This window comes from Ixodes scapularis, unplaced genomic scaffold (assembly GCF_016920785.2).
Source record: "Ixodes scapularis isolate PalLabHiFi unplaced genomic scaffold, ASM1692078v2 PGA_scaffold0__279_contigs__length_252992795, whole genome shotgun sequence".
Classification (NCBI taxonomy): Eukaryota; Metazoa; Arthropoda; class Arachnida; order Ixodida; family Ixodidae; genus Ixodes; species Ixodes scapularis.
Window position 1 is genome coordinate 193,940,305 of NW_024609835.1, and position 27,215 is coordinate 193,967,519.

General features: G+C 43.6%; 1 protein-coding gene across 1 annotated transcript in view; it reads left to right on the forward strand.

Moving 5' to 3' along the window:
• The first annotated feature begins 7,042 nt into the window (after positions 1–7,042).
• LOC120850568 (protein maelstrom homolog) overlaps positions 7,043–27,215 on the forward strand; it is a 70,145-nt gene continuing 49,972 nt past the window's right edge. Inside the window, exons 1-2 of the mRNA XM_040223099.3 lie at positions 7,043–7,313; positions 7,640–7,750. Of these exons, the coding sequence (XP_040079033.1) occupies positions 7,191–7,313; positions 7,640–7,750 (234 nt within the window). The 5' untranslated portion in view covers positions 7,043–7,190. The remainder of the gene's footprint in view (positions 7,314–7,639; positions 7,751–27,215) is intronic.

Here is a 27,215-nt window from a genome sequence, read left to right on the forward strand (position 1 = left end):
CTCGTTTTCTCTTCTTTTTGTCCTGAACGGTGGCCGGACGGAACTCGCCAGCTATAAACCCCGTTCCTTCACGTGCCCGGACAAAGGCTTCCTGAACGAGTCATTGTGGCAGGCTAATATACGCTCGGTCCTGGTAATTCGATCGAAGAATCTTCATGCTTCATCTGTATGTTTAATCCAAATTCTGACCGCACTCGCAACCACTGGTTCCTTTAAGCATCGCTAATCCTTCGAGTGTTGGGTTTTTTCCCACATGTTAAACACAAATTTTGGTTCCATGCAGAAAATCTAGCACGCTTTATGAAGTATATTTATCGAAGAAATGCTTATCTATGGGCTCAATGTCAATTGATGTCTGCGTGCCTCCAACCTAGGATATTTTCCTAGAATTGTACCTCTATACTTTTCGAGACGGTGCGTCGCAACGTGGCACCCCAACCTCGCACCCTTTTCTTATTTAATTTATTACTAAATTAGTTTATTACAAATTTTTTAGATCTCAGCGTTTGCCATAAAATGCGAAGTCGAGTGACACAACTAACCTTTCTGGAACAATGGGGGAGCAAATGGAGACAAGTCCCCTAAACAAAACTTTATACGTGCAGTCAGGCATTATTGAAAGGCAGAGCATTGCTCGACACATACAAATAAAATTGACAGCCCAGTTGCGAGAGGTAGGGAGAAAATTGAAACTGAAACCTGCATGGGCTAAGGGTTAAAAGGGCAGTGACACCTCCAAGAAGTTCTTATTTATTTTTGCCACACGGACCCCGTAAGGGCACATATAAGCTGGTGTGTACGGAACATTTTGAAGCAACCCTAGACTCTGAAGAAATACAAAAGTTGACACCAAGAGAAGAGAAGGAAGAGACGCTCTCCTTCCCTTCTCTTTGTGTAAACTTTCATATTTCCTAAATTTTGGGTTTCTTTAAAATGTTTTTTGCCAGGTGATTTAATATGGTGTCGGGAGATTACTCAATCAGTATTTTGCTGCAGAGTTGCATATATTTTTAATAATGGGAAAAAACTTGACTGCTCGAAACCGAAACACGAGGACGGAAGCTTATGGCCGGAAGTCTCATTACCACAACCGACCACATTTCTTTCTTTTTTTTTTCTTCGCTTTTTTGGCGTGTGAAGCAAACAACGGCAACAACAAAGTTACAGGGACCGTTTGTCCCGCGATTGTTTTGCTCTTGTATCACTTCCACTAAATGTTCTGCGCTTAAAGATTGATTGGCTGGTATCACGAACGACAGTTCCGAAATAGCTGCCCCACCCCTGTCGCAACATTGGTCCGTCACATGCCACCATTGCATCGTTCAGTTTGCGGTACGTTGCCATTTTGAGAATGACGTGTGCATGTACTTCCTGTGGTCTGTGCAACATTTGTTTTTTACAGCGAAGCTGTTATGCGCTAGGATCTGGGAAAAAATTGTTTGCAGATGTTCACAGAAAACTCCCCATTGGTCGTGGCAAGTATGAATAAATAAAAATAAAAAGAGAGGGCAACCACCATGAGTAAGCCTTCCTTGGCATTATTAGATAGGTCCTGATCCCTTGTTATCATCTCTAGGCGTCGTCCTCGAGGTCGTCCTTGGGTCCTCTAGGCGTTGTCAAAGACGTCGTCCTAGAAGTCATTCTGAGGTTGTCCTAGACGTTGTCCTCGAGGTCATCCTAGACGTTGTAAAAATAATAGCTTCGCTGGTTCTCCATCTTCACGTCGAGTAGAAGGACTCTACAATTTTTTTTCAATCAACATATATGCAGCTTCTTGGAGGCCACAAAAAATTGGGTTCATATTCTTTTCCATTTTCAATATTCAATGTGTTCCTTAGATAACCCACTACTTTGGATATGTTTGGTACACATAGGCTGTCTTCCAAAATTTACTCCATCTCCATTCATCGCGTCCAGCGGTGCTCTATCTGTGTTGTCACGTGACATGATCCACCGGAGTAATTCAGATCTATTCGAGTAAGACTTGAACCACAGCCATAGTTTGAACGCCACATGACCATAGGAACGAGTGAGCGCGACTGAAACTAGCCATTTCTCGAGTGACTGTTTTTGGGCAAAGAAAACGAATTTCGAGCCACAAATTTTGTTGTGGGTAGTTGGGCTCTTATAGGTCATGTTCAAATAACTTCGGCAAGCATACACCCTGTCAGTGTCCCTTAAAACACATGAGCTGTGATGTCTGTGTATTGTTTTACATCTATCCCGAGAACAGCAAAAATGGAATGGCCCAAAGTGATGTGGCTGTGACAGTGGATCCGCGCTTTACCACATTCACGGTTTGAGGATTTTTCGGTATGAATTCTTGCGTGGGCATGGCACGAGTGAGTGCGAACACTAGGGAATTTCCTAACGAAAAACCCTCGAACCAAGTCTCTGAGAGGGGGCACCACTTCTGCCAAAAGAGGTGGATCTACCATAATTATGATAATTAGTCTCGGGTGCTCAGTGGCACCTGAAAGAAATACGACTGACCCTGTGTCGCGGCAAACCAAAATGAAGCTTTATTCTCTTGTGGCCCCGCACAAGCCACGGGCCCCACTAAACGCGCGTGTGTGCCTTGCTTATAGAAAGCGGGAAGTTCAAAGGAGGCTCGTGCCACATGTCCCTCCTGGAATAAATTAGAGTTTCGACTAGTCTAGTTATTCGCCGAGCCGCATGGTGGGCAAACATTTTTCCAGCCCTCGACACTGCCACAGGGACTCTGCAGTTTTGCGTCGATGTCTGTGACTGTGAGGTACTAAACGCTTTATCAAAATTGTCATAATATTGGATGCGTGTAAAAGTTTTCGGAAGGCAATTTTCGAAGGCAATGGCGTTTGAAGCAGACGATTCTTTTTACGTGGAAGAGATGGACTTTTTGGGTTGGCCGGAGTGGGTCACGTGAACGGTGCGACATTCTTTTCGTTTTCCGAACAGCGTGGGAGACCGTCGATGCACGTAGCTTCTATACTCCGTCTCACTAAAACCGTGCAGTACAGCCTAAGCTACAGGGGAGAGAGCGTATGCCAACCTGTTCAAGAGGAGGGAAACAAGGAATGCAAGAGAAGGGCTGGGATTCCCCTGAGTCGAAACGATCGTCTGCCAATGACGCATTTTCTCGGCACCGTTTGTTCGTTCTTTGACGCAAGTTGGCGTCGTGACCGCTTGCACCATCTCTTGTTACCCATGCGAAACTGTGCCGTATTGTTTGAAGAGCGGTGGCTTTGTTTCGTTTCCATAGGAGCTAAGCCTTTTTCTTTCTTTACTTTTTCCTCAAGTAAATTCACTGTTTGTAAATTTTCCAAAAAAAAAAAAAAAGCACCATCTGTGGGCAATGCCGCACAAAATCGCAGCGCGATAGGTTAAGAAACCGAATTTTGCGGTCGATTTACAGAGCATGGATGCGATTTGGGACACCTGGTAGTTTAGAAGTTATCAGCTTTGTGTTAGACACTGGCGTGCTGGCATGACTCGATGACTCTCTGGAAATATTAGTGGTTCTGCCGTGTTTAATTGAGCAAAGGCCTGTGTTTCGGAATTAGAATAATATTGAAACAAATGCTTGTGTTTTCATTTTTTGAAGAAATTAATTAGCATTGGGTGGTGTCACTTAAAATCAAACGGTACTGGCGCCTCGGGGATCTTAGAGAAGGGGACATAGGCGATCAGTGTGCTTGTGTATATGTGCGTGTGTGTGTGGCCGGGGGAGGGGGAGGGGGTTGTACCCTTTACCCACACTAAGTCAAGGACACCCCAGGCGCATTAGCCCGCCCCCCCAAAAAAACTTGGCGATCACTATTTTTTTTTTGTAGGGTTGAATATCTTTGTTGATGAAAGAAAAAGAAATGAAACATGCTGGTGTAAGGTTTTCGACGTCTTGTGCCTAGATGATGGGGGCAGTGGCACAGGGACAAAAGATGGGGGGGGGGGGGGGTGCGCAGAAAAAATTGGTCATTTCCAGTAAACAATAATTATAGACCCCCTCCCCAACTCGCTTAATCTATCCTAAACACTTTCAACACTACTAGACGGGGCATGCCTGAAAGGTTGTAGCATTTTTAAAAATCAAATGAACTGTGTGTTTGTAAGTAGAAATTGATAGATGTGATGAATGTTAAAAGATGTTTTTGTGGTTGTGTGATCATAGGTGCCAAACTTTGGGACTATGAGCGTGCGGGTTTTGGCCGCAGTGGGGGGCAGGGGACATTTGGAACATCTGTGTCTGTGTGTAAGAGCTGAGAGGGGCCCGGGGGGGGGGGGGGGTTACTTGTGTCTTAAAAATTGCTTACTAGCCTCCCCCTCCGTTCCCACATTTACTACCCTCATCAGCTAAGCACCACGCAATGGTAATGCGCTGACTGTGGCAAAGGCGCATTATACGTAAAAATCTTAAACCAGCTTTCGAATAGTTAAAAAAAAAAAAATATTTGTCTTACAAACAAACAAAAAAAAATGCAAAAAGAAACTGAAAAAAAAAAAAAATATTGATCGCTTATCTCCTGCTTTGATCCTTTTTCTTTCCAGTGTACAAGGTGCGATTACAGTTCAATCTGTACTCAAATGCGCCACCCAATGCTAATCAATTAAAAAAAAAACAAAAAAAAAAACAGGTAATTATTGGAATTTAATGGATTCCGATTAAGTTAAACACCGCACAACTGAAGTATTCTAGTACAGTGTAGCACAACCACTAATATTCATATGGACGTGATGCTGCCAACAGGCCAGTGTCACATCGTAAGTCACTGTATCCAAAGTTTCCCACGTTTAAATCTCTCCACACGTGGAGTGCGGAAAATTCAACACATTCCGCACGCGGTTGGATTGCGGATAAGAACTCGACACAATCCGCATTCAGAATGAATTTAAAGAATATAAATTTATCAGCCTCGCAGAGTGCGGAACCACTATGTGGGGAGGTCAAGAAGGTAGGGCGAGGGCAATAAGGGTGAGGGAAATGAAGGCTGAGGTCATGGATAGGGGTGTCGCGAACTTTTGTCGAACCGGATTTTTAGGTCGAACTTTCGGGGTTCGACTGGATCGAACCGTTCGACGAACCTTCGAACTTTTCACCAGATTCGACCGGTTCGACTTTGCGGACAGTGTACTAACCTCGATACACGCATGTCTAGGTTTGGAGAATTTATTTTTATGCAAAGGGTTATTTTATTTTATGAACAGTTGCAATTAAAAGAAACCAATTCTAATCACTGAAGATGTTAATAAATTAATTTTTTGTACTGTATTAACTGAAATAACCAATCAGCGGTGCCCTTAATTCATCCCTTAGCCATTACCATCCAATCCGAAGCCAACTGGCCAGCCTGTCGCGCTTGTGCACACGAGTCGAACCTCAATACAAAGTTCGTCGAAATTTCCACGAAAAGTTCGAAAAAGTCGAACCTGGTCGAACTCGAACCTCGGCCGGTTCGCGACACCCCTAGTCATGGATATGGGGTGGCTGGGGAGCAGGGGGGTAAAGGTGGGTGAGGAGGAGTGGCAAATCCCGTGCGCCGACACCCGGGGTCCCGAGTGAACGATCGCAAAAGAGAGCGACAGAACACGAGAAAAAGAAAGCAACGTTGCCATGGTTGCCATGGTAAACACGAAGAGTGTAAACTCTCAGCAATATAAACAGTGATAATTTAACGTTGTAAACTAAATTCTGAGCTATTCTAACGTTTATAAAAAGCAATAAAGTCATTACGCTGCATTAACTTCCCTTCTGTCGAAATCTCGGAAATCTGGTGGTTGCGCAGTTTCGTATTCCTCAACCGCGCCCACCCGCGCCCCACCGCCGAAGCCGGGTATATGGTTTAGTTTAGCGTTAACGCGAAGCCGTACATCTGCGCGCTATGCAAAAAAAAAAAGCTTCGAAAGGAATGCGAATATCTTTCCACCGGTAAGTTCGGGGATTGTTGAAGTTCACGAAACTGCTCTGATGATGTAACCGTGTTTGGGACCCCGAGGGTCTGCCTGCATGATCCGCCGCTTGCGGCAGCCAGAATGTATGGGAAAATGGCGGACCTTTTCCTCTAGAGTTAGTATGTATGATCTCTATGCTGGGGAGGTAGAAGCAGACCAGACCAACCAGGACCGACACCACGGAACACTTGAGAGGAAAGGGAAAAACATTCCCCTCTTTCCAGCATTCTGTCTGCTTTCTCGATCGTCCCCGGCCTTCCTTTTCCTCGCCCTGCCTTCCTGAGTTGCATCCTTTCTGACATCTTTTCTTTCCTCGAATTTCCTACCAAGAAACCCTCGAACTAAGTCTCCAACAGGGGGCATCACTTTTGCATAAAGAGATTAGGGAGGCTCTAGTGAGGGTGGGCGCAACTCAAAACCTGGAGAGCGTTTGCAATTTAATGGTGGCGCCTGAGGGAGAGGATTCAAGAAAGGATATGCGCCAGTGTTGCCTGCACGAGAGCAGGCGCCCGCTCTGTTGCAACTCTGTCGCTCCATGCGCCTTTCCTCCTCTCGCCTCCCATTGCAAGCAACGAGCGCCTTGGCGCAGCCTCTCTCGCTTCCTTCTCGCTCCGAGAATTGCAAACGTCGAGCGGAGAAAGCAAAGTTGCCAGACAAGCAGCAACGTCCAAGATGGCGGAATTTACCATTTTTCGCGTTAAAAAAATACTTAACCTATCGCAACAAAACTGGTGGCTATGGAAAAGTAATCGTTTATACCTTGTGTAAATTATTCAAGCACCTTAATGGGCCTTTATGACCCGAGTTAGGAAAGAAAACGACCCTTTGCCCCATAGACTCCCAGCAAAATTTAGCAATTAAATGGCGTCCATGTCCCGTGATCGCCGATCTAGCAGTTGCACCCACCCTCACTTGAGCCTCCCTAAAAAAGATGGATTTACCATAATTATAATAATTACAGTGGCCTGTACTATAATGGTTGATGCATACAGTTGATGTCATGGCCTCTGAGATCCCCACCGTGATTTAGTATTTTTCGGCTAGGCGGCACAAGCTACCGCCCGTTACAAAGGGCATAGTATATTATCTATCCATTCATACAGCGGAATAACTTGTCTGGCGTGTGGTGTGGTGTCCGGTGTTTTTTAGTGGCTAAACTGGCTAAACCCGTTAAACCTCTGTCACCTCTGTCCTCAGCCGTCGCTGTCTGTCATTCTCTGTACTGTTAGGCTGTTTGCTTTCGCAGTCTCTGACATTCTCTCGCGATGGCACCGAAGAAGAAAGGGCCCTTCTTCTTTCTCATGAGAGAAATTCAGAACACACTCAAGCAAGAAAACAAACCTTGCTCGATGGAAGACGCTCGCGTCGAGGCGAGCCTCGTGTGGGAGGTAAGCGTTGCTCGCGCCTCCGTCACGTTTTCGTAACGTGACATTTGTCCTGGGACACTTGTTCTGGGACACCTCCAAGACGGCACCCTGCCATCGTCATCTCGTGGGGTACGCTGCTGGCACCATGAAACTTAAGTTGTCCGAACGGACAAGGAAACCGAGCGCACACTCAAGTCGTCTCAGCCAACCTTATTTTTTTTTTTTTTTGTGCGACAGTGTATTGCGAAGCTTACAGCGCGAAGTGAAGTTTCCTCGTGGCTGACGAGCAGCTAGTAGTAGGCAGACGGAATAGTGTGACAGAATGCTGCACTCATTCTTCGTTTCAGAATATGACGGCTGATGAACGCGCTGTGTACGAGAACATGGCACGAGACTACAGGGAGCGGGGCCGAGGTTCCCTGTACAACAAGTTCACGTCTGATGGCCGTCCCATAGCGGTGAGATTCGAAGACGTTATCTTCCGCATGCCGTAGGCCTGGTTCTCTCGTTCGGGCACAAGCTTGCCCTCTCTGTAAGACCTTTTGTCGTGAATATAAGGATCACGAATCAGCCTGGTTACCTCTGTGCTGTTTGAATGAAATGGGGAAGCTTTGGGAACTGTCTGGCAAGAAAGCATACTATTAGGAGAATGCTATGCATAGTGTACTACACCAAGGTGCAACTGTTGCACATAACAAACGTCGGTGCCGTCATGACCACGCTGGTGGTCACTGGTCCCTGACATACCAGGGGCTCTAAACTCGTGAAACACAAAGTTTGAGCCGGAAGTTTGCGGAGCGCACCGATTGGACGTCAGCGAAAAAAGCGCAAAGTCATCATCGTGATAGGCCAATCGGTGCGCTCCGTTAACTTTGGCCCCAACTTTGAGTTTCACGAGTTTAGCAACCCAGGTTAACCACCAGCTCTTTTAGGGGTTGAGACTGTGCCCCTGACTTGTTACTTGGGCACAGCCAAAATTTGTTGCAAAAATCGTTCTGGCAGTTTTGCTATCGTTAGAATGACCATATTCCTCAAGGTAGAAAACGTTACATCCCAGCCCGGAGAGAGAGAGAGAGGGGGGAGGAAGGGAGGGGGAGAGAGTGAGAGAGTGAGAGAGAGAGATTGGGAGAAAAAATTTAATGCAAGAACTGCTATTTCAAAGCGTTAACATACGTACGTGACGCATGTAGAACGTTAACTAAAAAAAAAATATTTCTATTCACGAGTCTTGACAAAGAAACGTGTTTGTAAGCAAGAACAGTTCTCTCAATTTTACTGGGTAAATATTTTAAAGTACCCACATTTTTTTTTTGTGAAATACTATACTTGTAACATGTTGGCATAGTTTCCGCTTGCTTCAACTCGCTTGGTGCCAATTTCGAAATTATGCACTCCTGCGAAAACGGGACATGATTCCTTATTTGCACAAAAAGACGGGACGGCCAAAACGGACCTCAAAAACGGGACTGTCCCGGCCAAAACGGGACGTCTGGTCACCCTAGCTATCGTGGGCAAGACTGCCAGGGCAGCAAAACGCCAAGTATATCTCTGCACGCAAGACGCAACCAAAGAGCGGCAGAAATGACGCCTTGTTGCCTTCGGAGAAGAGTGCTGCAAAGCTGGAGGGTTGCCTTTGTGTCTATTATCGGAACCAGGGGCGGATGCAGGAACTTCCCGAGGGGGGGGGGTCAGGTGTCGGTCAGTGTACCATATGTTTAGGGACCCCCTCCCCCTCTCCTTCGTTTTACGCCCTAAAATTTACACAAGCAGAAATCAAGAGGGGGGTCAGGACATCCGGACCCCCCCTCTAAATCCGCCCCTGATTGGAACACGAGTGACAAATTGTTTCCATTTTTCCACTGGACTGAGGTCGTTTTTATTTTCATTTTTATGTACCCAAGACAGGTAGAAAATATTTCATTAACCCCTTAAGTGCCACATTTTTTTCCCTAAAAGTGCCATATATTTTTTTTTTTGAATTATTTATTCCTCTAGTATTACACATATAATTTGAAAAGTTTATTACGAAAAAATCAGCGGAGGTGAAAAAAATATTTGCCAAATAATAGGAGTGCTGCCATCTATGATCAGCGCCGCAAAACTACACGGACGAGCCTTGCTCGTCCGTGGAGTTGAGGGCTACCGAAGAAACCACTGGACGAGCCGAGCTCGTCTATGGCATTTTCAGCCCAAAAATGGCCAACGAGCGCAGCTCGTCCAAGGCACTTAAGGGGTTAATATGTTGATGTGCTAGTTGGTATAAATTAATTCAATGCTCAGTTTTCAGTCATATGAACAGATATATTTGATGCATGACACATTGTTGAAGTATGTTCAGAACTGTAACGGGCTATTGTACATAGGCCTATAAATGTATTCGCGACTCCAGCGACCTATAGGGGGCGCCACCACCAAACAAACATGGCGGCTGGGTCCAGGTAGCGTCGGCTCGGCCGGGCCGCCTGAAGGGGTGGTGCATTCAATTTAACAGATTTTCTTTTGTTTAATGCCCAATTTCATCGGTATTTGAACTGAGATGGTTAAGTGTAGCCGGTGCACATAAACTTGCAGAGCATAGTTTTGTTTTCCTAGTGTTTTTGTTCTTTTCATGTCAAACTTTCGTTTTGGAGGTTTCGTTCAAAACCGAAACTATGTGCTCTGGAGAGACGGTGATAGACTCTAATCAGTTTTGATCAGCTAAGGAAAGCGGCGATGAGTACAGAATTGTTCCATCGAGAGTAATTTTCAGCTAACTCGCATGCCTCGACCATGCGACTTATCTGTCCGCGAAATCAAGCTTTTCTGCGTATCCGCGTTTAAGAAACAGCTCCAGTCGTCTGCTCGGTCAACAACACAGGCTTCAGGAAAATTGCGAAAATTAAGCAATCGCTTCTTGAGCCAAGGAGCATGTTAACCCGCTGGCGCCCCACTAAGCAGCTGATACTCGTATTTCAATTCAGGTTTTAGTAGCAATCGAGAAGTGATTTTGACGAGTGGGTTGTGTATTATATTAAGTGCTATGTCCCACTAAAGCGATATTAGTATATCCTTTGGGTTGAAATATGAGCTTAGTTGACTAGATATAATGTGAAGTGTTGAGTAAAAGTATATTTGGCAGCCAAATGGTTCTAGCCGGTAGCACGGAGACGAATGCGGACAAACTGAAGAGAGTCTTCACCGGAGATTCACGCAGAGCCTTTCTGCATTGAACTTGACTTCGAATCCTGAACGAAGAAATTGAGTATTTTTGTAGCCAGACAACCTGAGCAAAGTGGACAAATATTGCTGCTGGCTTCGACGGGGCTATAATATAAATATTGGAGGTGCGATAGATCATAGTGCCGTGACGGCTTCTAACTTTGCGAGACCCGTCCCTCACTTTTCTAAAGCAGGTAATTTCCTTCATTAATCATATGCAGCGAGCAGGTTTTCTTGAATTAAATAATTGCGAAATCAGCCCAACTCGTTCAGTGTTCCAGAGGCTTTTTTGGCAAAAAGCAGCCAAGATGAATAGCCAACACAGCAACCGCAGTGATGTGATTGCTGCGCCAATTGCGCCAAACTGCGCCGAGGGGCTAACCCTGCTACATCCTGCTACATTTTGCCAAAATATGGGTAATCTGCGCCAAGCCTGCGCCAAAGGACCCATTTTGGTCGCCTTTTAAAACCGAAACTAAACTGAGTACCGTAATTGAGCACACATGAGCTAGGTGGTACAAGCAGCCATCCGGCACAAAGTACCCTGCATCAATCGTTCATCCGGTCTTGCGTGATTTTTCCCGCCGTCTCTCGTCTCGCGTCTTTAAAAAAAAAAAAAATTCAATGATAGACGTGGGCGTGTGCGGACGCTTCGACGCTAGCGTGCTGGATACCAGCCATGCCGTCATGCTGTGAAACGAAACCATGCTTTTGCGCGGCGGGGGTTACTTTATGGGCTGAAGCACTCGCTCCTGAAAGCAACGGCCGTGGCCAAACTATATTTGGTCCCTGCCTGCCAGTCACCATGGTCGTGCGACGTCATATGTTGCCGTCCCCATGTCACTGCAGTTATGGCACTTTCCAAACTGAAACGTAAGGACTGCCGCATGTTCATCAACAATCCTGTTCTTGTTTAATACGCCACTACAAGCATCCCTTTAGCTCAAAGACTGCTGTGTCGAAGTATTGATTGCCTAGGTTTCTCTCAGTAGGCTTTCTTTCGAGGCGTACCCCGGTACGTGAAAAATCAGCCGCGAAAGATATTGGTGAAGAAAAGTGAGATAAAGCAAAGAAGGCAATGTCCGCATGCTGAACCCGCACAGCGTGCTTATTTGTCTCGAGTTCAGTTGTTGCACAAAGTGCTCCAAGAACTTTTTGACCCTGACTCGCGAAGTCTTGCATCAATGCGCTCAGGTTCTTTCTTTTTTTTTTTTTTCTGTGTTTAGCTTGTACTGTACCTCGCCTGCCGGACTGGCAACCAAGTGCCGCTGGACTGTTTTTTTTTTTTTTTTCGTATGTTGAACAGTTATATTTTGCATACAATTTTGGGAATTAGTTGGAGACGGAGCGGAGTGGCACGGGTTTCGACCGAACAGCCATCTCCGCTCGCGCGACAATTTCGCAATGCACGGCAGTAGTTAGGTGTTTCATCAGTTAGAGACTGCTTCCATTTATTATATTACTAGTCAACCTAATGATGTGATAAAAGAGAGTTTTGGCAGATCGTGTTTTCGGGTCACGCTATTTGTAGCGGGAGCTCGCGCTACCCTTCGATGCATGCTCTGAAGCGCGCGCCTGTGGCTGTAGCGGGCCTTTGAAAACGATCTACTAAAACTCTCTATTTACTACTAGGCTGGTCATTTTCAAATAAATTTTAATATGTGCAGTTTCGTCCGATATATTCGTATCATTTAACTGAAGCATTGCAAAATGTGTTATCTCATTTGCATTTCAGTTACATGTTGAAAGACTCCCAGGTGGTCTATCTTGACAATAATTGGTTGATTGCGGCGAGCAATGTGTCCTTCGTTTGTCCACCACCTAAAATTAATATCTTTTTTTTTCTTTTAAAAATACATGTTCCATGAGCCACTTTCGCTGCTCCGAAGCACTGTTTTAGCTGCTCCAAAAGCCAGTTTTGCTGCTCCAAAACTGTGGTTTGGCTGCTCCAGAAGGTGCTCCAAAACGACTTAGGCCAATCACATCACTGCAACCGGCGTGGGTGGCTCAAACTTGAAGCTGATCGAACAAACCAAACTCAAGAAAAGCAGCTATCGAACCTTCCCATTCACTTGACTGCAACATTGGTGTTCCTTCCAGTGAAACACCTTGTCTGTCGTCCTCATTTCACTGTTCTACATCCGTATAAAGAAACCACTTATCAGTTACCAACTAGTCGTCACTTTGAATGTGATTCGAGACAGACAAGAAATGAAAACTCTTTTCCGCGATTCCTCCCCATCCAGGAAATCGAAAGCACGCGACCGTGTGTTGGAGAGCAAACGAATTTCAAGCAGGTGGTGGAAGGAAACAATCTACTGAGTCTTCACCACACTAATGAACACTCAGGCAAACTTAAGAAATTCTCGGACCTTCGTCAAATTACATTGTTCGCCACCGCGCCGACAACACATGTCCGCGAAGGCCACCAGAGGCGCGGAGCGACCTGGTCCGGCTGGTTCCCGGTTTTCCCGCTTGGTGGCGTCAGTTTTGCTGGAGTCGCGAATAGGATGACTGAAGTAACGAGGCTCGATCTAAAATGGGCTGTAAAAATCGGTGCCTGCACGTAGCAAACTAAATTTTTTTTCAAAGGTGTATTTCATGGGTCGGTTTTTTCTCGTAAAATTAGAAAACATAGCTCCCTGGCTGTAAAAAATAGTGCCAAAATACCTGCCAGGGTCATTGGTGGACGGTGACGCAGACGTCCGAGTCGAGCAGCGGAGCATGTTTGGCACACACATTGATAGATGGTGCTATAGCCCTATCGAGCCTGCTTGCGACGAGACCGTGATCTACTAAAATAAACATTACCTTCTTGAAGTGTACCCTTTGGTTTAAAAATAAATGCGGCCAATAAAAGCACAATTTGAAGTTACAAAGTTACGACGCCGTTCTTGCTGCCGACGGATTTCATCTGCGTGTCATCTGCTTTCTTTCGTTGGTCGGCTGCGCCTTCCGACGCTGCTCTGTTGCCATCTATCAATAGGTGCGCCAAATGCACCCCGCCACTCGACTCTGTCGTCTGCGTCGCCGTCTGCCGTTGGCCCTGGCGAGTTTTTGGCCCTATTTCCTACAGAAAGGGAACTACACTTTGTTATTTTACAAGAAGGAACCAAACTGTGAAATACAGCTTTGACGAAAAGTTTAAATTGCTACGTGCAGGCGCCGATTTTTACGGCCCATTTTAAATGGAGCCTGGTTATTTCAGTCACCTTATAGATGCTGGAATGCAAATGTACGGTGCTTTGACAAAACCATACTTCGTAAATTTGAAAGAAAGGCAGCATTGCATAACCTCGCGTTTGCCTGACCCGTGTGGCCCTGCGTTGCTGAGCATCAAGGAAAAACGCTGAATCTAATGATCATAGTCACTCTAATATTGAGACTATACCTCTTCTAATTCTAGTGATTTTGTGCTTTACTGTAGTGGGCACTTGTACGAAGTGCCCACTTCGTACTAGTGCCCACTATTAACATTTTCCATATCTGTGAATTCTGCAAATTATATGTTAAACGCCCACGCTCTCCAAAGCACTGGAATCGCCCAAAAATATTCAGCCTGTTGTGGTGGCCACAAGACCACCAGCGGCGATGGTGGGGATGTCACGTGAAAATAAATGTGCTTTCCCTGATTCCGTTCACCCTGCCCTCAAATCTCTTCATTGGCCGTCATCTTGGTTGTTACAGATTTGACCAGACAAGCGCCCATGTCTAGATTAACCCAGTTTTCAGTTAAAGTGGGGCGGGCGCTTCCATGTCTTTTACGGTAAACATTTTGAACAGGAGCAAAGAGATTTTATTTATTTATTTATTTAATTTTCCCTCAAGGCCAGAGGCATTACAGAGGGGGAGAGCAAAGAAAAATACAGAAAAGGAAAACAAGCCTGGAAATAAGTTAAACACACTCAACAAATAAAAGATTAGTAATTGCAGTTTTGAAAAGGTCAGAGTCCGTGATGGTGGCAATTGTCCCGGGAAGGTGGTTCCATTTTCGTGATGTACGAGGGACGAACGATGAATGAAATGTTGTCGTGTTAGAAATTGGAATACCAACCTTGTGATTGTGATCGTTGCGAGAAGAAACGTAAAAAGGACGGGATAGTAATTTGTCGCGCAGGATAGAATTGTGAAAATAAATCTTATGGAATAAAAAAAGGCGAGAAATGCTACGACGCAAAGCTAAAGGCGGCAATGATAGAGTAGCTTTCATGGCAGTCACGCTAGCAGTGTTGTGGTAGTTAGAAAGGATGAAACGAGCTGATCTGTTTTGAATCGCTTCCAATGCAGTGATGAGGGTGACTTGTCCAGGATCCCAGACAGAGGCTGCATATTCCAACCTTGGACGAATTAATGTTTTATAAAGGGTCAACTTTAGTGCAACTGGAGCTAATGAAAAATTTCGTTTAACATAACCTAACATGCGGTTAGCGTTAGAGGAAACATACTGAATATGATTCTTCCATGAAAGGTCAGATGTTATGTGCATGCCGAGGTATCTATAAGACGACACCGGCTCCATATAAACCTGATCAAGAAAATAGTTAGGATTGTCGGAAGATTGTCGAGATACACACATAGACTTACATTTGTTAGCGTTAAGGCTCATTGACCATAAATCACACCACTCAATGATAGTGTTAATGTCGAACCGTAGAACACTGGTGTCATGATTATCTATTATTTCGCGATAAAGATTAAGCATTAGTTGTATTTTTTTACCTTTGTCATTTTCGGGAATGTACAGCAACAGATGTACAGTCTGCTGCAATATGAAAGCCCACTGGGAGTGTGTGACCGAGATGGTGACCGGCGGGGGTGCTGCGAGCGCTCCAGGCAATTCCATTCTATTTAAGGGTAGGACTCGCTCGGGGCTTAGCTAAAGCGCTTATCAGTTTCGGTCTTGAGGCGGAGAGCAGTTCGTCAGCCTCATGCCACGGCTATGTCTTTCTAATGCAGCAATTGCTGACCCAAATTTTAAAGCACGAGATCCGTGCCATTCTTCTAACCAATGAATGCTCTCCTTTATGAATTTTATCTTTTGAATATCGGACTCGGTTATAACTTTAGTATTTGTTTATTTGCTAGTGCCTGTTTCGACATTCTACACCAAAAACAGCTGTTAAAAAAAAATGGAGATTACGAGCTTGTTTCGAGCCTTTGTGATAATACGTCTCGACACGGCACTGACGAAGGGAGCCCTTCCGCTAAACTGAACGAATGAGTGTCCTCCCCTCGAAGCAGAATCGAATTGCCTGAACCCCGTGCAGTTCCCCTGCCCACCGCCACCTAGGCCATGCGCTCCCAGTGGTTCTTTCATATTGCAAAAGACTGTACCAGATCTTCATCTTCTTCTGCAACAGACTGTCAAGTACCACATAAAATCATTTGTCAACCCATCATTTAAAAAAAAAGCCCAAATATAAGCACGAGTCGTACCAGAGCTGAATACGCTTGCATGAAGGGGGGTTCTCCGACTCCACTGGCACATCGTTGCCGCCGTAAACATGTGCACACTAAACGGAACACGAAGTTGTTTTAGGCAGGCAGGAAACCCCAAAGAAGCCAAGTGTTTTAGTGAAACGAAGTCTGCTACTTTGTTTCACTAATCCCTTAGATTTTTCCAAAATCTAAGGAATTCGTACCAACATTGCACCAGAACTTATTTTCACTCTATTAATACTGAAAATATAACAAACTAGGCCCCATAACATGACTAAATTGTTAGTGAAAAAAACAGTGAGTGTGCAGGCGAGCTGGTGGATGTTGATCATGATGTAGAAAACCCGAGACTGTGGTAAAAGGAGGGACACTTGGTCGAAGAAGAAAGACAGGGGAAAAGAACGCCTCAAACTCAGCCACTGCGTTTATTTCCTCAATGTTTTATATATCCACAACCTGACCACCGACGTCACAAGGTCGGTGGTTAGGTTGTGGATATACAAGACATTGAGGAAATAAACGCATAGCTGAGTTTGAGACGTTCTTTTCCCCTGTCTTCTTCAACCAAGTCTCCCTGCTTTTACTACAGTCTCGGGTTTTCTACATCATAAATTGTTAGGGTAGGTTGGTGCGAATTTCTGAAAATTTCAATTATCGTCTTAAATAACCTTGTATTTGATTTGATTTCTGTGTCAAACATTTCAAGTACTCGGAAGTTCGGCAATATTTCTCATGCTTGTTGTCTGTTCTGACTGGATAGCTAGCATCGTTGAGTGCGCACGTCACCGCACACTGCAGTAAAGCAATAATTGCGTCGTAGTAGGCGTTGCAGTTTTGCATGTCTTGCTTTTTTGCAGTGCACCTACATGCTAAGGGGAAAGCCCTCTGTGTAATGCCCGCCAAAGCGGAACATTGCGCGTGGTTTCTGGAAGAAAACTGCGGCTGGGTGATTTCAGATAAGATCGACCAAAGGTTGGCTGGTCGACATTTTTAAATCAACCAATGTTTTTATATGCTATTGTCTAGTGTCTGGTATGAACAAATCCAAGCTTAGTTTTGACCAGAAAAAATATTTGGGGTCAGGAAAAATCGTAAGGCATGAAGAGGTGAACAGTTGCAATAACGCGCACTGATAGAGGGTACAGCTTGCTGTACCCTCTATCAGTGCGCGTTAATCATCCTCTATCAGTGCGCAGATTTTAGAGCAGTTTTAGCTGCTCTAAAACAGCTGTTTCAGCTGCTCCCGTGGATGCTCCCAAGTATATTTCTTGAGTTCCACCCCTGAAAGACAAGCATCCTGATTCCGGCGTTGGGCTAACAAAACTTTATTCCTTGCGCCCTAGCTGGGTCATATGTATTCCACACCAGAAAGTGGCGTTTGTGTGCGCTGCACCAATTATTACGTTTGTATTGCCGCTGTAGAGAACATTACAGGATCAACATTCAACACTGCTGAAATGAACTCAGCATTTCTGTGCGACCCACTAACAAGTCTGTGCCTTTGGGGAGACTGCGATCACTGCCCAAAAGGCCAGTCTCTTACACTCAAGGAACTTTATATCCCCGAGGATGAAGAGATTCTGCTTACAATATGAAAGTCCAACGACCTTGTGAAAAAATAAAAAAAAAATTTGTATTTTCAGATTTTCCTAAAAGTCGTTCAAGTAACTTTTGAAAGTTGGATACTTCACAACCATATGGACAAACGCAAGATAAAGCGCTCTACAATGAAAAGCAGCTGCATGCAACGCGGGAGCATTGTCTTTCATTTTGACTGCTGAAAACTGGACCATCGTGCTTCCTGACAAAGTTAAAGCATATCACTGAAGAAAAAAAAGTTACGATATTTACATGTGTAGTGACAAGAAAATCTACAAACAACGTTGCTATCATCAGTGAGCACCTCTGTGACGACGTCACTCTCACATGCTTGGCTCTAGAAAAAGTGAACGAGTGGGTTGAAGACAACGTTGCGGTATACTCGCACGTGACGCACATAAGTGACGGGGCCACCAGTCATTTTAAGAATCGCTACCAGCTTCACCAGTTTGCACAGAATGATTGCCCACAAGTCTAGTGGTTATTTTCTGCATCTGGACATGGGAAAATACATGCGTCGGAGTTGGCAGACTCGTGAAGCACCAAGTCACGCTGAACAACCTGAGACAACGTTCAATAAACGCAATTCAGACGGCCAGGACAATGGTGAGCGTTCTATTTAAGAAACCGGGTGCATCTTGCATATCTGGAGGAAAATGAGCTTGTTCAATATCGTCAGCAACAAAAAAAGACAAAAAAAGAAGAGTGGCTGACGGTGTGCGCCTTTCCTGGCATTCAGTCTTGGCACGCGTGGCGGCTGTGCAAGTCATCAAAAGAAGGAACCTGTGACATATATATAGCAAGGACAGTTGGACCTAAGCCTTAGTGTAAATTGCCGAATTTGATGCCCCAAGGACTGCTAATTTTGAATGCAGGGTTATGTTATTTATCACTGTTTTCTTTGCAGGGTATTTAACCTACTGTTTTACTTGGTGATTGATTATAATCTTTATTTGATCGCCATATGAGAATCGCGAAACATTATCCTCGCGCGGGATAAAATATCTCGGCTTGCCACGTTCCATTCGTACACCCAGAGTTTCGAAGCTCTTACAGTCCGGCGCGGTAGCACCGCACACCTGAAATGGTTTGTCCCCGGAAATACATAACTAACCTAAACAATATTAGTATTCTATATTTTTGTGTGTGGAAGTAAAGTTGCTTCTTTTATTTTACATATCAATTATACCAGAAAGTAAAACTTCACACTGCATCATCTTTTCTCGAATCACTAGTCTCTAATATGATACCTCTTTGTACACTGTATGTAAAATGCTGTACATAGTTTCTTCTCACTTTTAGTGTGTGACCGATATCTCTAGTTGTCAGTGACCTCATTTGAATAAAAATATATGAAAGATGTGTGTTATTTTCTTGAAAGTGGAACTCAGAGTCACTTCTCTTATATGGCACTGCTAAGTGTAGGCTTTGAAAAAGAACCCTACTTTGGGAGTTGTGTCTTCTTTCTCAATAAAAAATGCAACATGTTTTTAATAGAAATAAATGTTGAAATAAAGTATAACAGGGTACCCAAATTAAAAAAAAAAAAATTGAAGGTGGTGTTTTTCTTTTATTTGCACCGGAATTTTTCATTGTTTGATTTTTTTTTTCCATGTTTGCCTAAATATATTCTGAATATTGTATAACTCAGATACTTTATTCATTTTTTAAATATTAGCCATATATAAGTAAAATTCTACCTGCAAATTATATGATAATGATTAAATTATTTCACAAGATGCAGGCCTCCAAATTTTGCCATTTGTCGTTCGAGCAGGCATGTTTTGCAATTTTTAGAAAAATAAATAAAGTTTCAATAAATATTATTACTTTATATTACAAGCGAGCTGTACCAATTGTTTGTTTTTAAAAAGTGCTAGAATTTTTCTAACTTTATCCTTTTAGTTATTCGCTTTCAAATGTGCCCCCTCCATCAGTGTGCGTTAATGTAACTGTCCACCTCTTCATGCCTTACAATTTTTTCTGTCCCCAAATTTTTTTTCTGGTCAAAACTAAGTGTGGATTCGTTTATACCAGACACTAGACAATGCCATATAAAATCATCAGTTGATTTAAAAATGTTGACCAGCCACTCTTCGGTCGATCTTATCTGAAATCACCCGGCTAGTATATATTGCAGACTGCAATGTTCTGACAATACTATCTTTTTCTCATTCAAGATTCATTAAAGGAGCTGTGCAACAATTCCAGGGCTTTGCTTGAATTATTGTGGAAGTTGATGCCTAACACTTCTGAAGTGAACTACAGAAAACAGGTTTTGCCTGGATACCCTAGTTTTTATTTAAAAAAATAAAAAAGATCCAGGTTTTTGCCATCTCTCAACTCGTACATAGTCTTCCGGGTCATGTGCGCAGTGACGTTGATGGGGTAAGCACGGGGTTCCGCAAAAGTTCCTTCTTCAGAGCCATCAGTGAGCAGCGAGAACTCATCCGCTTGCGACTGCGCGACCATGCTGGCGGACGCCGTGCGAACAATATGGTGAAAGAAGGAAAGTCTCATCTGGGTCCGGCCATACCCGTCCGGTCCTGTCCCCCTCCCCCTTTGGCTTCTGGCAGCTGTTCGCGGTAGCAGAGAGAGCTGACGGTTTTGTGGACCTAGGATGGATGGTGCCACTAAAACTCTGTATAATAAAAGTTTTGTCGATGATACCAGCTTTTTGACACACTTATATATATGTTGGAATGACCAGATTTATAGAAAAGTTGCCTTTTATCGAGCAGGTATTGGCACAACTTGCTATCTTTCTACAAGATTCCCCATTGACGTCACGCCTCGTGCTTCTCATGGCCGCCGCTCCCGGCTGCAGGTCGGGAAATATTCTAAGTTTTGCCTCGCTTGCCACCGCGGAATCGCAACATTTCTATGAAAGGAGGTGTGTTTTCTGTCATTTGTGACAAGGTGAACAATATCAAAAGCAGAAGAGGCCAATTCTTTCAACGCTAAAATCGTTGCACAGCTCCTTTAAGGATTGAGTATTGTAAGAAATCTTTTATAAACTGCTCTATAAATCTATTAATTATGTCAACTCACGTTATCTGTTCGATGGGACAGTGAGTGAATACAGAAGATTAAAACTAAATTAACTGGAGCAGTAAATGCAAGCCTGGGATTTAACCTTAACCCAATCGCTACAGTACGCATCGCACGCTACTGGGCCTTCCATACCGCATGTTTTTCCCCTGTGACTGTTTGTTTTGTTTCCCCTGTGACTGTTTTGCTTGTATCTCTCGGTTCAGAAAACATGCTTATTTACATGCTTAAGCATTTCGTTCAAGAGTTTAAATTAATAGGCCCTCACAGATTCTTCCTCGTATGAAAGATCTCGAAGCACTTCATCCCCGGTCGCTTAGGCATGCCGCATCGCACAAGCAGTGTGCTCTTGTCGTGATTCAGACTCGGAACTGCTGTTGGAATAGCTCCTTTCGTCGACAAAAGGGTCCGAAAACTCACTATCCTCACCAGACTCCCGTCGTCACCGCTGTCGAAGAGGATATCTTTGATTTTATTGTCAGAATGGCCTCATCGTACTCTGGATGCTGCCATCTTTTCCAAGGAGGCCGCGATCGAGTGGGAAAGACGACACCCGAAAGAACAAGCTCAGACAAACGCAGTGAACAGAACAACCCTTGCTATCTGTTAGCAATGTATCTAACTATTCTACCCCAAGTCTACATAGCACGCCATCTATGAATGGCTCTTTAAAACAGAAATTCATGCAGACTGGCGAATCGCCAGCTTTGGCAATATGGCCCCTGACAAGATGCCCGGCAATTCGCCGGCTTTGGTGGTAAATAAATTAACGAGTTTGGCGGAAGTTTCTTTCTTTTTTTTTCTTTTAAAGAAACCGTATGGTTGATTGCTGTTATTATGAATTTCTGTTTATAAGATACTATTGATGTCCCCAATCAAATGACAAAAGCTTTGTATTCTTTCTAAATTAAGAACTGCAGTTTTATTACAACCTCAAAATTAACGTTGTCCGTGTTCGCGTTCCAAACTTAACCCATTTTTCTTATGGGTGACTTTAGTTATCCCGGCATCTTCTGGTCTGATTTAAGCTCTTTATCGAAAAACCCCTCAACCGAATGTAACAAGTGTTTAGATCTATATTTTGACTTTAATCTTTCACAAATTGTAAGATTTCCAACAAGAACAACACACTCTTCGGCGATTGTGCTCGACCTGATACTGATACACCCGATTTAATTTCTAATATTTTATACCTTCCTGGTCTTAGTGATCACTCGTTGCTTAATTTTTCTTTTATAACTCCCGTGTGCCGTAATACAAAACAGATCAAACAAATTCGGGATTACAAAAGGGACAACTACGCAGTGATTAATAGAGGTCTGTGCTGTTTTTTGGAGGACATTTTGCCAGCGTTTTGCGATTGTTCCGTTCAAACCAATTGGGATTTATATAAGAACAAAGCCATTTCTTTATTTAATGAGCACATTCCATTACGCTCCATTATAACAAACACCCAGTCTCCATGGTTCACTCCTCAACTCCAAAGGCTCTCAAATAAAAAGAAACGTTTGTTCAGAAACGCAAAGCGCATTGACTCGGAGGAATACTGGCAACGTTATAACAAATACCATGTAAGCCAATACTGGCAACTCCCGCGGAGTGCGGGCAAAAAGTGATCGAAGCGCCCCTGGCGAGCTCGGAGTCTCCGCTGGCAGACAAATTCTCCACAATGCATTGGTTTTGCCTATCTCCATCCGAGGTAACCAATGAAAAAAAAATTGCACTGGTATTCGCTGCTTTAAATGTTAAAAAATCGGTGCCACCTCATGAGTGAAGGACATTTTTTCGCGTGGGAAAGATGTTACAGCTTGTAGGGTACAATTTTCGGGCTCTCCTGAAAAAAACACACCGTCAGAACTTACGTAAGTCAGGCAAAACGCGAATGTACTTTCACCTGTGTATCATGGAAAAGGGCAATGTAAAAAAATTTCAGAACATAGGTACGTTTGAACTTTACTGTTTTTATTGATCAATTCACTTTGTTGTTGCAATTCACATTTGTCATGAATGTATTGCCTAAAACTTTTTCATCTAATAGTCGAGCTGGTTAATCTCGATCGTCTCCGAATGAAGAAGCGAAAGGCAATTTCGAACCATGTACGTTACTGCGATGTCAGTATGCTCTGTGAGAACTCGATCGTGCCCATGCAAATCTGACGCTATTACTAAGACTAATAAAAGCGGAGCTACAAAAAACGAAAAAAGCACTTGTTGGACGGTCGTGCACCTCCTACCATTTTTCGAAGTCTACTTTCTTTTTATGTTTGAGGCGACGCTACGCCACCGCGGTCTTTCTTCTTCCTGCGTTTATGTTTTTACAACGCAGCTCTTAGGCGCCCGTTTCCGGCTTGAGCGGCGTCGCCGTCGCTGCGGCGTAACTGCGCGGTGCATTATGGGTAAATTTCCCCGCTAAATCTAGCAGAAATATTTTCCCGCTAAATCTAGCGGAAAAAATTTCCCCGCTAAATCTAGCGGAAAGATTTCCCCGCTAAATCCAGCGGAAAGATTTCCCCGCTAAATCTAGTGGAAAGATTTCCCCGCTAAATCTAGCGGAAAATTTCCCCGCTAAATCTAGCGGAAAAATTTCCCCGCTAGATCTAGCGGAACAATTTCCCAGCTAAATTTAGCGTAAAAATTTGCGGCTAGATCTAGCGGAAAATTTGCCCCGTTAAATCTAGCGGAAAAATTTCCCCGCTAAATCTAGCGGAAAAAATTTCCCCGCTAAATCTAGCGGAAAAATTTCCCCGCTAAATCTAGCCGAAAATTTCCCCGCTAAATCTAGCGGAAAAAATTTACCCACTAAATCTAGCGGAAAATTTTCCCGTTAAATGTAGCGGAAAAATTTCCCCGCTAAATCTAGCGGAAAAATTTTGGTCACGTGACCTGGGGAGTCACGTGACACCCCGAGGTCACGTGACCCCCTCCCGAGGTCACGTGACCTCTGAGGGGGCACGTGTTGGCCCCCACGTGACCCCACCAAGGTCACGTGCCCTCGGGGGGGGTCACGTGACCCCCCCCCCCCCCCCCCGAGAACACGTGGCCCTCAGTACCCTCCCCTCCTGCTCCTCAAGAGCTGCGCTCCAATTCGGCGTTACAGGGAGTGGTAAACGGCTTCCACTTTTTTGTTTGTTTTTTTTTTCTTATGTTTACTTGACGTTGACGTTCGCATATTTTGCTTTGCCTTGTTGGGTTTAGTTTTTACTTCCTTTGCTTCGCTTTGTCGCTTACTACCACTGGTTCGTCTGTTATTCTATGCCCGGACATCTGGAGGGCCGTCTGCAACTTTGTTATTGTTTTTGTTTTGTTTTTTCACTAATGTCTGTGATGACCTCCTATGTTTGCCTTCGATTGAGTTTCTGATCCGAAATCTTTATGTGCACTTTTTGATACTTAATATTTCTATTCGGATTTTATTTTAGTATACGCGGTCACGTCTGCTATGGGCCATCATTGGCTGATCAACCGGCCGCCTTCGAGCATACATCAGCGCATACTTGGAGATGGCAGGCATGCCATGTGATGTTTACCACAACAAAAACAAGTTTTTGTGATGTGGTGGAAAATCCTTCCGCTTCGCGAAGACCGGACAAACGTGATTAATTAAGTTACTTCAAATTAAACTGCAAAAGCTATCCAAGTCTGGCTTCAAAATCGACACTGACGTGTCAACAGACGATTATGACAACTCCACAGAGATCACTGAGAACTTCACAGACGACAGGCCAGATGCACTACTGAACACCCAGTCCTATCCTATCTAGCCAGGTGGGCAGCCAGTCAGATCTGTCATCATGCTTGCTATCAGAAACATGGAACACCTCGAAATACATTCTGTTGAAGAACAAGAAATACTCGCATGCGAAAATGACACCACCTTAAGACTTAGCTCGTCACGTAGCCTGTAACATCCGTTGTGCCTTCGACACACATTTCACTGATATATTGCACGAGGGAAGAGTTCAGTTGAAAATACACTTAAGGCTGCTGATCGACGCTCAGAACAAAGGCACAGTGTGCAAGAATTGCCTGGACACGTACGTCAACAAGGTACACTTGAATGTACTTTTGAACTGCTTCGTTAAGCGAGCAAACAAACAACCTGCCAAAGTCACTGGTAAAAGAAATGAGAAAGCAAAAAAAGGTTACACACTGCTAGCACGAAGCAGATTGCAGCGTGCGACTTTTATTTACTGGGCAGTGTAAGCTGGACTACGTTATTCCTTTCCTCTGTTTTGCTTCTTAGCTCCTTACAGCGCCGCGAAAGAAAATAAACAAACAAGTAACGTGCAGCTAAAAAAAAAAAAGAAAAAAAGTGAAGCTCTTTTTTTTTAATAGTTTCGTCGTGTTGCTTCCGCTTTTGTTGTGGACTCAACACCGACAGCGAGCACCACCTGCTAATTTTCAATGCTCCTACCTACGCCCCGTGCGATCCTCGTCGTTAAAGGAGGTCTTCGCTGGGTGATTTGTATCTTTGTATTGTCTGCTAACTTTTTTGTTTCATTCGCCGTTGTTCGCGACTGTTCCCCATTTATTTTTATTTTTGTCTTTGATGGGGACCCCAACGTTTCTGCAAAGTTTGTGTTTGCTAAGTCATTTTTCTCGTTACTTTTTTGTTTTTGTTATGCTGCAGAGGCTGGCGCGCTTGCTCTGGTAATTTTAACATGTTGTTTGCGCACGTTTTAAAAACCACCTATTTAGGCAAGAAATTACGACAATGCAGTTTGTAACGGATAAACAGTAACCTCTTATGATGTAGTTTGAGTAGCTAAACACAATTTTTCCGCTTCCCAGATGCGCTTCAAAAGCGTGTGATCCCCCTGAGTGGCGTTTGAGACCTCTAAATAAACTGCTCTATCTTTGTTTCTGCGCGCATTGTTATTTGACTGTCATTGTAGTTGCGATCAGTGGATTCCGCTTTGCAAGCGGACTGATTGTAATGAATTGTTTCTGTTTTTGGAGTGACAAAACGGGGCTCGCAAAGCTTGAAGACGTCGTGGAGCCTATACTTTTCCATTGCGTTGTCTGCTTCCTTAGGCTCAGAGTCTGCTAGAGGCGCCACTGTCACGTTCGCTGCCGCTCCCATAGGTTTTCAGAGGAGTTTCCAGTATTGGCGAAGCTATATGGTATTTGGTTATAATCTCGCAGCCAATGAATACAAGAAAGAAGTCGGGGAGACTAAATATTACTTTTTAATGAGTGCCTCCCATCTATGTTAATCAATAATCCTAAACAATTTTGGAGTGTAATGAATCCCAGTGTTGAGCATTCCTTTTCAGAGTCCGGTGAAATGATTCACGATTCATTGTGTTCGACTATTCTCAATAACATGTTTTCTAGTGTATTTAATAATGTTACTGATCCATTTTTGTCCATCATATCCTTCATATGACTTTTTTCCCATGAATCCAATTGTCATTGATGTCAATGGCATTTTAAAAATTATAGAGTCAACTGAACAATCATCGTCGTCTGGTGTTCACAATATTAATTCAAAGTTTATAAAGAATACGAAAGAATATACTTATAATGCAATTAAATGCAAAGGGGCAAGCGAGCTGGACAATAATGATGAAAATAATCCCTGGAGAAGGGGAACTTCCCCTTCTCCAGGGATTATTTTCATCAGAAAGAATATACATCAATCATTTTGTCTAAACTATTTGAGCAATCTCTTTCACTAGGTCAGCTTCCAGACGACTGGAAAACTGGAAGGGTGATTCCACTACACAAGACTGGAGACAAACATTCCCCTTCTAACATTAGACCCATTTCACTCACAAGTATTTGCTGTAAAATGAAGGGAAATATAATTTATTCTAATCTGGTTAATTTTCTTGAATCTAATTCATTCTTCAACGTTAACCAACACGGTTTTAGAAAATCGTTTTCATGCGAGACACAATTTGTAAGGCTAACAAATGATTTCCATCAGGTTCTAGATAGCGGTTCATGAATTGACAGTGTTTTTCTGGACTTCTCCAAGGCGTTTGACAGGGCCTCTCATAAACTTCTTCTTAAGCTTCAAAAACTTTACATTGAACATCATGTACTTTTGTGGATTCGCTCATTTCTGACTAATCGTTCAGTTTGTAAATTGTAATATTACCGACTCGTCCAAAGTTTCAGTAACGTTTGGAGTAACTAGGGATCTGTGCTTAAACCCTCTTCTTTTTCTTATTTACTTTAATGACTTACCGTTGAATGTCAACTCTTCTATTTATTTATTTGCAGATGATTGTGTTGTACACGGCGAAATTGTTAACAGCTCTAATATCTTACTTCTTCAAAATGATCTCGATCCCATATCAAGTTGGTGTGACACTTGGCACATGTCATTAAATGTTATTAATGTAAACACATGATAATTTCCCGGTGAGTTAATGATCCTCCTTCCTATATCCTTAATAATATGACTTTAGAGCGGGTTGACACTTACAAATATCTGGGCGTTCACATCACATCTAACCTCTCATGTTCACTACGTCATTTCCAATGCCAACTGCATGCTTGGCTATCTAAAACATAATTTTTTCTAGACTCCTTCGACTTTGAAACTCTTTTTTTTTATAAAACACTAGTCCGGCCAAAACTTGAGTATGCTTCTGCTGTTTGGAATCCTAACACTGAGAGCCTCGT